The sequence below is a fragment of the Diceros bicornis genome, chromosome 4, assembly GCF_020826845.1.
Source record: "Diceros bicornis minor isolate mBicDic1 chromosome 4, mDicBic1.mat.cur, whole genome shotgun sequence".
NCBI classification, from domain to species: domain Eukaryota; kingdom Metazoa; phylum Chordata; class Mammalia; order Perissodactyla; family Rhinocerotidae; genus Diceros; species Diceros bicornis.
Window position 1 is genome coordinate 49,058,213 of NC_080743.1, and position 12,358 is coordinate 49,070,570.

The 12,358-nt window shown below is 47.9% G+C and overlaps 1 protein-coding gene across 4 annotated transcripts in view; it reads right to left on the bottom strand.

Annotated features, from left to right (window-relative positions):
* The window catches only part of IGSF3 (immunoglobulin superfamily member 3), a 94,030-nt gene extending 82,251 nt beyond the window's left edge, over positions 1–11,779 (bottom strand). For 3 of the 4 annotated variants that reach the window (XM_058538895.1, XM_058538894.1, XM_058538892.1), the window contains exons 1-2: positions 11,682–11,779; positions 10,350–11,009 (exon numbers count right to left, since the gene is read on the bottom strand). In XM_058538895.1, coding sequence (XP_058394878.1) covers positions 10,350–10,392 — 43 coding nt within the window. In that variant the 5' untranslated portion in view covers positions 10,393–11,009; positions 11,682–11,779. Of the gene's footprint in view, positions 1–10,349; positions 11,010–11,429; positions 11,503–11,681 lie in introns of those variants that run through there. The other variant, XM_058538893.1, reaches the window with a different exon arrangement.
* Between the last annotated feature and the right edge of the window lie 579 nt (positions 11,780–12,358).

The window sequence follows — 12,358 nt, forward strand, 5'->3', positions numbered from 1 at the left end:
CTGTGGAACAAAACAATGAGGAAAGGCAGAAAGGCCTCTGAGAAGCGCTGCTTCGGGGAGAAGGATGGCCCTGCACAGAGGTTCTGGGGAACAGCAGCCACCTGCTTTGGGGCTAAGACAATTTCCCCCGGGCACAGTTTACAACCTGCCTGGGACTTGCAGGCTTAGGGGACTCGTGGAGAAGGGAGAAATACCAGTGACATTCGAGAAAAGGGCAGATCCGTGCCTTAGGGTTAACCCCAGGTTGGGGGAGGGCCCCTGGCAAGGTGCAGACCTGGACGAGCCTGCACGCCACTGAGCTGACACAGCAGCTTCTGGAAAACAGGTCCAACCCTGGTGAGGGCCCTGAGCTGTCCCCAAAGCCTCCCCTCTCCATGGCTCCCTAAGAGGGGTCACCCTGTAGGGAATTAGGGAGGCCAAGAATAAGGTGGGAGAGACATCAACCTTACCACCACCACATCCCCAACATAGGGTCCTCAGGAAAAGCCTGGTGTGGATGCCATGTCCTATTTGATGGGACGTACGTGATTGTTCTATTGCTCTTTTGTTCTTCCTAGAAATTCAGAGCTAAGTATGAAATTCCCAATTCCCATAGACAGACAATATCCCCAGCAGTTAATAAGGACATTCCACATATCCAAGACCGGGGATATTTGTGTACTTTCAAAAGAAAGAATTTGCCCTTACCACATCCTCCCCACTTCCAATCTCCCCCCATCATTGGTATTCATCTCTTACTCCTAAAGGGCCCTTCATCAGAGCTGCCCAACATATTTGTAATTCACCCCGCTAAAGAAGAGTTGAGAACAAAACAGGAAGAAAAGATGTTAAGTAATAGAAAAAAGACTTACTTAGGAATAGAAAAGAGTTCCCTAATGTCAGAGTGTTTTTAATTAATCTTTCTATTTATTAAAGATTAAAAATACCTATCAGGTGACTACTTAAAATGTTCATCATGATTTACCTTTTAATTCTTGCCATTTGGGATAACATACCAATGAGTACTTGCAGCAGGCACTCAAACATTTGTTGAATGAACCGATGAAAAGTCTTTTGAGGAAAGTATTGTAAGCAGATTCTAACAGAACAGTGGTCCCGAGATGGGTGGTAGCAGGTCAAACCTTGATGCTTAAGAAAGGTTGACTGTTAAGAAAGGTTGACTGTTATGCGTGAATCCAACAACCGTCCATCCAAAATAGCTACTATTTCAAAAATCAGGGCTAAAGGTGAATCATCTAAGAAACCTGCCTTTTGCTCCAGGGGTTTTAAAGAAAATCATATCAGTGAACCTGAGAAGCAACCCAACACTTTGAAATGGTCATCTTTTACAGCAATAGCTGCTTCTGCAGGGCTAGAGGAAAAAAGCTCTCTTCCTTCAGGTTAAGGTCTTAAATGTCTGGTAGCCATAACCTTAGAGGTTACTCGAGTCCAGTTCACTCCAAATGGAAGAATCATTTGGGAATCAAAAATGCACGAAAACTTCTCTCATTTTTTTCCTAGTCTCTGAACAAATAAGAACCCTTGATTGAATTAAAACCCAGTATTTACAGTTGTCCTCTTAAGTTTTAAATAGGCTTCATTTTAATACAACATAATTTCAAAATTATACCAAAATAGTCGATAAAATATGTGTGTGCTTAAAGTGTTAAATTTATGTGTTTTTAGAGAAAATATTCAGAATAAACAAGTGAATTATTTTCATTAAATACATTAAAACTTAAGGGTGTGTTTTTATTATGACTCTGGCTCTTGATACAGAGAGGCAAAATTATTCTGTTATGTAGCTATTGAATGAGGCTCACTACTCCCCAATGATTTCACAAATTACAGCTTCAACTAGCTATAAAATAACCAAATCAGTTCTGATGTGGCCATAAAATTAAGCCTGAAAAAACAGTGAAGTAAATCATCCCTTTAAAATCAAGTTGTTGAACAATATGTTCTGTATGATTCCATTTATGTCAGGAAAAAAAATCTGTATTTGTGTGAGTATATGCATACAAATTATAGAAAAGGTCTGGAAGAATATATATCAAACTGTAAAGAATATACATCAGACTAAATAAGGGGCAGAGAGGAGAACTTTCACATTATACTTTCTCTCTGTACTGTGAGGATTTTTTACAACAAAACTATATTCACATATTACATATGTCAAAAAATTAAAATTCAAAAAAATAAAGCAAACAAATATAAGCTACCTTCTGAAATTGAAACCAATCTCTCACCACCTTACTTTTATATAACACTTTACCCTAAAGCACTTTATTTGCTGTTTTAAATGAAGACTTAATTCAAATTAAATCTTCAGTGAAAATTAAGATTTACCCTGATGGCGGTGTTAAATCTAAGAGGTTGCAAAATTTCATTTTCTGGAAGTCTTAAAAAAAAAAAAAGAGTAGGTTGTACCTGGCCAGGACAGGCTAGGTGTGGTCTGACCTGAAGCAATGGAGGGTTACTCACCTCCACGCCTCCTGTTCCTCTTCCTACTCAAAGTCTTTGCAAAGTCAATCGAGGTCACCAATGCAACCAATTAACGGGCAACCACCACCTAGGTTACCCAAGCTCCCTAAGGCTCGAAAAGTAACACCTGGGATCAGGAAGCTGGCCACCTTAGAGGTTTCAAAAACACGGAACAATGCCACCACCTCCCCTAAAGTGCTGATACAGGGCTGCAGTACCTAACCGGTCAGGCTATGTCTGTCCTCTGGTCATCGGCAGCCCTGAGCACCACACCAATGTTGCTTTAGAGCTGGACTATATCAAAGTGTGAGCGACCATACTGGTTATCACATAGGAAAGCAGACTGATTACTACTTAATAACTGCTGTCTGTCTGGGAGACTGAAGATTTCAAATTTATGGGGATCCTAGGGGAAGGGAAGTTAATAAAAGGGGTCCTTGAGAAGGAGGCGGGCAGCCCACCTCATGACACGGCTCCATCACCAACATACCACAGCGGGATCCAGTGCCCGTGAGGGCAGAGACGGTGTTCTCAGAAGTCACCACAAAAAAGGAGGCACGGACTGCGCTCTGGAGTATGGGAAAATGAGTGTTACAAACAAAAACAATATTAAATACACAAAAATCATGCCAACTTAACATACTCTGCCACACCAAAGAATCATAATGGGAAAGAACACACAACTGGTATCAGATTTTTTTCCCGTGTTTTAAAAAAGGGAAGGCCTGGGGTCCTGAAGTTGAGGGGAAGAGGCACCACTAGGGGACTGGGTAACAACTTCTTTGAGTTTACAGTTTTGTTAGGATGTCCTTGCCCTGATGATATTTTAATGGATACACAAAGGCTCTTCCTTTGGTACAGAGCAGGTCCCCCTCACTTCCACCCTGGACCCCCCACCTCCAGGAACACCTCCTGCCCTCCCTGGTTACTTCTCCCACTGGTCCTCCAGGATACGCACTTAATAGCTCTCTGGTATCTTCCATCTGTCTCTGGCCCAAATACCCAGAACTCTTGCCAACCAACTGCTCCAATTCTTACCAACCAGCACCTTTAGGGCCCTGGCCCACTGACATTCAGGCTTCTCCACCCTTGAGAAGCCTTCTCAAAGCAGCCACATGTGCCCACGGTGTCCTCCACCCCACAATTCTGCCTGGACCTCACTCTTCTATTACTTAAGAAATCCTTAACATTCTAGCTCTTCCAGAAAGCCTTTCCAGATTGATTACTCGTGAGCTACTCCAGCCTCATCCCTCTCCTGGACAGAGAATTCCCTTACTCCTCCTGCTGAGCTGAAAACAAGAACAAACTTGCCTTGCTTCTCTTTCCCCAACAGACAGCGTCCTCAGAGAGCACGTAATATCAATGTCTTCTTGTCCATTTGCAAAGTGATTTACCATTTGTTTTACTGCTGGCCTTAGATTATCATCTCTTAGAGGGCAGGGACCAGGGCTGTGTTCAGCAAAGCCTGGGTCACCTGGATGATGGGGAAAAGGGTATTTGGGTGAATTTAATTAGAGGGTTAACAGACAGTTAGGCAGAAACTGCTTCAACTCTCGTTATTATAAAGCTTTTTAAAATACATCTGACCACTTTCCAGCCTGGGTAGAGTTAATATAATTTAATCTTCGATTTATGATCTTGCAGTGCCCTGAGGCTCATCATTCTCTTCTGCTACTATAATTACAGATGCGGAAGATGTAGAGACTGGGCTGATTGTGGCCTGGAAGCTAATTTCTAGAATAAATCCTTGCTACCACATCTTGTGATTTTCGCCTTTCTGAAAGGTGGAGTTCAAAAATAAAAACCAAATCCTACTTAACCGAGGATGCCAGTTAACGGAGGTCCATTGCCATGGTCTTTGTTAAGTGCCTCCCGCTATGGCCCACAATTAGTCACTTAATAAAGGGTTCTTGATGAGGGAATCTAGCAATATGTGATTCTTCTACAAATATAAGCTTGATTTTGATGCAACCACTCATTTCTTTGAAAATCAGCAGGGGCATTCACACACAGGTGTCCTAAATTTCCTTAAATTAAAAACCAACTCTTTACAGGGAATAGCTGTGCTCACTTTGAAGTCACAAAGAAACAGGTGTCCAATCACGGTGAATGAGAAACTCTCAAAGGAACCTGAAAATATTAATCAAGGAGCCAAAACTCAGGATGCACAAGGCCAGGGACCACGGGAGGCCAGCAACTGGAACTACTTCATCTAGTTCCCAGGCCAGGGCTCAGCGGAAGTGGTCTGCCTGGGCTCCAGCGACCCAGCCTACGCCCAAATCCCAAACTCATTACAATCTAAGCCAATTCTCTGTGTCCACATCATCCCACATGAACTAGTCCCTAAAACCACTGACAGTCATTTCCCCAAACTCTAAAGGGCCACTCTACCACCATTATGACTGCTGACTCCTCCACGTTCTCAGGACTCTCCTGGGAATGGAACGCCCTCCCCAGCCAAATCCCGCCCATTTCTGAAGCCTGGCCCAAGTCCTCTCCCACAGTGCCTTCTCCCACAACCGCCACCTACACTGAACTTAACTTTGAGCTTCAGATGGACAGAATTCAGGAGGTATGTGAATTTGAATGGGAAAAAAAAAATTACATCAGTATTTTCACTAATCTCTAAGTGAATGTTAACTGTTCCTTAGATCATGAACGTAGGCAACCATCCTGGTAATGTCTCCGGGACCTGTGACTTTGTCACAATAGAAGTCACACACACTTTCATAACACATCACAGTTGACGCAGATACTTCAAAATATCATTTTCATTCTTCGCTATGCCATAATTACAATAATTGTTAGATCTGCTGTTAGATCTTGTTATCTAATGTGGGAGTAAAGAAGCATATCGTGGGGCCGGCGCAGTGGTTAAGTTTGTGCACTCCACTTCAGCAGCCCAGAGTTTGGGGGTTCGGATCCCGGGCACGGACCTACACACTGATCATCAAGCCATGCTGTGGCGGCAACTCATACACGAAACAGAGGAAGACTAGCGCAGACTGGCACAGAGGAAGACTGGCTCAGGGACCATCTTCCTCAAGCAAAAAGAGGAAGACTGGCAACAGATGTCAGCTCAGGGTCAATCTTCCTCACCAAAAAAAAAAAAAAAAGAAAGCATATTGCTATATCACAGATTTGTTTGATTTCCTTTGTTATCCTATGTATTTTTGTTTATACATTTTAACGTGTTATCCTAAGAAGGAGTCCATAGGCTTCACCAGACTGCCATGGCACAAAAAAGGTTAAGAACTGTTTGGTGCAATAAATTGCAAGCTCTATAGCCAGACAAACTTAGATTCAAATCCAGCCTCTGCCAATTTCTAGCTCTTTTCCTCCGAGCAAAATGATTTAAACTCCCTGAGCCTTGAACTTCCTCATCTTGATCAAGGGAGCCAATATAGAAACAACACTTAACTTCATGAAACTGTTCATTTATCAAAAAATTAACTGAACACCTATTTACTCTGTGCCCAGCACAAGGCTGAGTTCTGGGGCTCCAGTAATGAACAGGACAGAGAGGGTCCGTAAGCACTTTATACAGAAGGGCATGCTATATAAAAGGTCTAGCAGTGACTGGCACATAAGCATCCTATAAACACGTATAGTACTACTGCTAAAACCACTACATTGAGTGTTTAATTATATGCTGATTTATGTTGCTTCCCATGTAACAACTATGGGTTCATCTAGCTCAGGCCTTCCCAACAAGGCTTCTTAGAGGCCAGGGCCTAGGCCTCATACACAGAGGAGGCAGCTTGTTAGATGGAAGAACACAGGATTTGAACCAAATGGTCCTGGCTTCAAAACCCTGCTCTCTTACTAGCTTATGCCAGAGACGAGTAGCTGTCCCTCCAAAATCTGCTCTCTCCTTCCCCTACAGTAGTAGAACCCCCAGTTTTCAGCTGGACACTCAGAATTAAGGATATTTCCCAGCCTCCCTTGCAGCAAAGTATGGTCATGTGATCAAGTTCTAGCCAATGGGGATGTAAGCAGAAGTGATGTGTGCAACTTCTGGGAACTGTCCTTAAATTAAGAAGTCCTGCCCTTCACCAACCCTTTTCCTCCTTCCTCATGGCTGGGGCTAGCACAGCCATCTTGGACCATGAGATGACCTTGGGAGTGGAGGGATGCAAACAGAACAAGACAGAAGTGGCCTGGGTCCCCACCACTGGGGAGCACCATATCAAGCTGGTATAGTAATCTACCTCAGGAAAGGTCCTTAACCTCTCTGGACCTCAATATCCCCATCTAGAAAAAAGTGATAATATGAGGTATCTATCTGGCAAGGTTATTTTGAGGACTTAATGAGATAAGGCTTACTTCACAGTAAGGGCTAGAGTTAGGAGAGGTGGTATCACCACTGTTCTTCTTAGTCTCACTGCAATGAAAAATGTCAGAGATTGGGACATCTTAACACAGCCCTGGGTGCCCAGAGGTGGCTCAGTGATTCATACAGTTGAAAGACATCCTAGCCAGTCTGGTCCTCTTGACAGGAATTCCCTTCTCTGGCATCCTTGAAAATGGTCCCCAGGAAAGGGAAGTGCACTACCTCTGGGACAACTGTTGGGACAATGGTGTCTGCTCATCCATAAATGATGATCCTCATCCTCCTTCTTCAGAACCCTCCCCCCACCTGCCCCAAGCCACTTCACTTCTCTCTCTGCCTCCTCCTTCTCTCCTGCCTTTGATCACTGCAGTCTTGCCTCTGAGCTCACTCCCATCAGAACATCAAAGTTCCTTTCAATCTCTTTTGGAAGCACCCTCTGGCCTCTCCCCTAAGAAGTCTTCCTTAACCAACTGGGAGGTAAGTGATCACTTTCTCAGTCCCGTCCTATTCAAACAAGAGGCCACTCAAACTCGACAAACGAAATTCTCTTCCACTGGAGAACAAAAATAATCATTAGCCATAAGCAGATCTCTGTGTTGATCCAGAGATGTCCCAATCTCCTACATTTTTCACTGCTAACACTTTTAAAGCTATTTCATCTTGTTTGCAAGATCAGCAGTGGTCTGGGAGGCATAATCCCTCCTCTTCTGCCCCTCTGGCTCTGCCCCTCTCAGCAGTGGAGACTTTACAATCCTCATGGTTCAACCAGGCCCAGGCTCAAGATGGCTTTGAAATTGGAACAAGCCAATGGCTCCCAAGTTGGGTGGGGCACCCAGAGCTGCAACAGGAAGAAACAAGACACAGTGGTCAAGAGGGCAGGAATCAGTACCCAAGTGGCTTCGTAGGACAAGGACATGGGCAGGAATCAGCACCCAGACAGGCAAAAAAGTGGATGGAATCTGATCCAAATCCTAGACACTGGCAAGGGAAAAGAGCAGAAAGCACAGGTCTAATGATGTCGAGGGAGTCGCAGGCACCTCGGAGATTTACCCTATGTACTCCCTCACATACTGCCACAGGGTTTTCTACATCAAACTTCCATGTCTGGAGGCTGGCAGCACCTGTATCAGTCTCACTTTGGAGAGCACTTAGCCTTATCCCACTTTTCACAAACAAAATTTTATTCCAGGTGTATGACCCTCATGGGCATAAAACCTTGGGATCCTTTGCTGTTTCAAATTCACATTACATGTTAATTTGCATTACACAGCAAGAGTGCTGACGCATGAATCAGACCACACCAGGCTGCAGGCAGGAAATAAGACCCCAACATGGGGTTTGTTCTCTCCCCAAACACCTTCCGCTCTCCAAGGTTAACAAAGTAGAGGCAAAGTGCTCTCCTACCCCGCTGAGAATCAATCATCAAGCGATGAGAAAAGATGAGATTTCACCAGTGGGGCTCAAAAAACCAGGCAGAGATTACAACGCACAACCACAGTTCTAAACTGTCCCAGTCTCACCTATGTCTGGTCTGTGACCATTCCCCTTCAACCCCACCTTGACACTCATTTTCCTCCATGGCACCTGTTTATACATGAGGCTGGGACAGAGGGAAGTTAACGGTGCCCGGTGTCAGGGCCCAAGCTCCACTCCACAGAGCAGCCCGGAGGGTGAACGGCAAGGGGACCAGCAGGCAGCCTGACAATTCTTGAGCAGCCAGAAGAAACAAAAGGCATAAATGTCACAATTCCTTGTTTTCCCATTGGTGGCTCCTTCTCCTGCCCTGGGCCGCACCCTTCCACTCAGCCCTTTCCCACCTTAGCCACATAACCACCCCACGCCCAAACCTCCCGGAGGGCTTTCCTTGTTTGTCCTCTTGAATCCACATGAATCACTAACTACTGACTTAAACCCAAACACTAAGTGAATGACAAATACAGTATAATAAATACCAATTCAATATTTAGGACTGGCAAATGGAGGGCTACCTGCCTTCTTGACTCTGCCTGAGCATACAGGAGACACTGTTTCCTAACCCACACCTGGGCAGAAGACTGAGTAAACCTGCCACCAGACCGGGCGTGTGTGTGTGTGTTAGAGTCGGGAGGGCTGGCACTAACGAACTCATGCACTGGTTCTTTCACTCGTCTACACGTTGGAATGACCTAGGAGAGCTGAAAGACTGATGCCTGGGTCACCTTCCCAGAGAATCTGGTTTAATTGGTCTGGGATTGCTACCTGGACATTGGGATTTTTCAAAGCTCCCCCAGTGGTTCCAACATGCACCCAAGTTTGAGAACCACTGACTAAACACATTTATTATTTGTTCCAGACATTTTTCAAAGCAATCAAGACATTTAGAACATTTTATAGCCTCTAACTGTCAAGACAGCCCTTGGAGGTATCATCCCATTTTACTGAGATTCAGACGTCAATCACAGTGAGGCTGAGATCTGAACTCGAAAGTCCATTCTCTTTCCACCCCTCTGTGAACTCTTGCAAAGTGTAGACAACGCATGAAAGCAATCTCCACTGCCAGCAGGTCACAAATAAATTTCATAAGTGCAAGTCACCTAGATTTAGAGATGCAAACATCCTAGGCAGCAGTGAGGACCTCTTCTGAATGCAAGGGACTGAGCCATACAGAGAGCAGGGGACGTGTGAGTCTGAGGCAATGGAAAGAGAGGATGCACCAGATCCAGACCAGGGAGCGTATCCTAGACCCAAGATGTGTCCTAAGATACCACACTTAAGATGGTGCTCAATGGCAAATTTGAGAATGGATGAGTGTTAGGCAGAGGAGGGCCTCTTCAGTGGGGAGGGAATCCTTAAGAGAGGTGGCAAGGGTTCGCCTCTCGGGGCCACGGTTTCTTTGTCCCATTCTAAGCATTCAGACCTTCTGTAGGGAGCACAGAAACCAATCCTAACACATCCGCTACTAGGCAGCTTCAATTCCTCCAGTCTCTCTTCCTCCTGGAACAATGATCTGAGCTTCCTTGGGGAGGGGACACATGACTAGTACCCTCAAACATTTTCAGTCTACAGACCACTTAGGTAGGACAGAGCATTCCTTCAATTCCCTGTTCTACCCACACCTACTCCCCCTGAAAAAAATGCACCATCATGATCACCAAAACAACTTTCCAGACAGAGTGGAAATAATGCTGCCACTTCAGATTAGGAATTAATGTGGACCAACACAGAAGTGAGTACACTGAAGCTTTACGATACTACAAGAAACCAGCCCATGATCCACATGGAGTCCCTAAACCACCGATGTGCAGATGGGGGACCTCACTGCAAGGCCCGGGACAGACACTTTAAGGACAGTAAATGTCCCTTCTCACAGACAACAAACAATATTCCACCGTGCCTCCAGTGGAAGGGTCAGAAATGGGCCTTTTGGTACTCTATTCCAACCTGTGACACACAACTGCTGCCTCCCAGTGTCCCCCAAAGCCGAGTGTTGATGGGAAAGAACCACAAGGAATTACAGGAACCAACACCAGGTTAAACTTTCACATCGATCGCACCGATAAGCAGCGCCACTTACCCAGCACAGCCAGACAGCTCAGCACTGGGAAAAAGCACTTCATGTCGGCAGCCGAGGAGAGACACAACCCAGGGCACTTCCTCTTCTCCCAGTACTTAATCTTTCATTTCTGGCAATCCACTTATAGGTCCAGAGGACAGTTTTGGAAACAGAACTTAACTCAGAAAATGAGAACAGGTTAAAGAGAAGAGATCAGCACGAGGGAGTGGGGGGAGGGGCGGCGGGTAGCCTCCGTTAAACTCCCCTATGCTAAAGGAAGGGTCCAGAACAATTCGGAAGGCGCTCTAGGCTTCTGCCACATCGTGTGCCTTGCGGTTTGCACTGGAATTGAAGATTGCAGCGGCTTAATCCTCAAGGAAAACGGGGAAAAAAGAGTCTGAGAAAATCCTTTCATCCACTGATTATACAGAAATGTCCTTGGCTTCCCAGTGAAGGTGTCTGTAATCTCCCTCATTCGGATTCCCCAAAGAGAACAGGGCAGGTTTTGTCAAAACCTCTGACAGCCAAATCGCTCTGGCTGGCATCGACTGTTTTGGTTTCTTCATCAAAAAGTCCGTCTCCATCCATGATGGTAGGTCACGGAGCTGCCACCTGCCCCAGACCTGCCCAGAACACACGAAGCAAGTTGGCGTTCGGCGGTCCCACAATGCCAGCAGATTTCTAAAACAAACACAACAGAGATTTATCAAAGGCAACACAACCGCCGCCAAACCGAGAGGGGCTGAGCGCTGCGCTGTTCCGGACACCTGGGTCCCGTTCCTGGACCAGGACAGTCAACCTTGGCATTCTGACCTTGGGCAAGTCGCTACATTTGCCTCCGCCTCAGTTTCCCCGCCCAGAGCAGGGCAATTGTGGGAAGCCCGATTGTTCCTGCAAGACTTTCACCAAATGCTTCACTCCTGGGAATTCCCTTCGCCTCCTGCCGAGCCCCGATGCCGCGGGGAGCCCCACCCTCCGCGGGGGCAAATCGGGCAGGGGCTCCGAGGTGGGGCCGCCACTCCCGGTTCCACCCCCGGCCCCCGCCCCAAACGTGGGAGCTCTGCGCGCGCCGCGTCCCAGGTGGCCCCGCTATTGTTTTACCTTCCTGGGTGTTTATTTTTCGCTGATTGGAAAGAAACCAGACAGAGGCAGAAGGGAGCCGGGGCTCCGCTTTCCGCTGCCGGGGCGCGCTCGCCGCGTGCCCGACCGGCCAGGGAAGGGGTCTCGGGCCGACCCCCGAGCGGAGCCGGCGCCGGGCCCGCCGCCACCCCTCCCCGCCTCCCTCCCGCGGACTCCCGGCTCCCCTTGCTGCCGCCCCTCCGCGCGCCGCCCGCGCTGCCACCGGATACTGACCTCGCCGCCGGCCCTCTCCCTCCGCTCGTCCGTCCGTCCGTCCGTCGGTCCCGGCGCACGCCTCCGGGGACGCGCCGCCTCCTCAGTGTGCTCCCGCAACGGCACCAGCAGCCACGCTCCGGCCCCTCCCGAGTCCCCGCCCCCTCCAGCCCGGCCCGCTGCGCCCGGGCGAGCCGAGCGCGGGGCGAGGGCGGCGGCCTCGGCGAGAGGCGCCGCCCCCGGGCCCGCCCTTCCCTCCACCCCGGAGGCGGGCGGCGCGGGGGGTCCTGGCGGGGCACGCCGCGGCCGCTGCTCACGCCCGGCTCGCAGCTGCCGGTGGCGAGGGCCGCGCGAGGACCCGGGCACAGCTGGCGTGTGGGCCGGGCAGCCCCGAAAGTTAATCACACGCAGACCGCGGGGCCGCCGGCGAGACGCACAGGCCCTTCCCAGAGCCCAGCGAAGGACCCGGGAGCCTCGAAGAGGGCGGCGCGGGAGCGCGTTCTGCTTTCCGGGAAACAAAAACAAAGCCCTTTGCAGAAAATCGAATCTGTTCATAAACAGTAGTAGAGCCCCATATTGCGCATCACTCTAGGACAGAATTTCCTAGAAGTTGAAACGGAATTGGACTCTGGAAGCTGCCTGGGTTCTAAGCCCCATTCCTACACTTCCTTGCTGCGGACCTTGGCCGAGTTAATTAG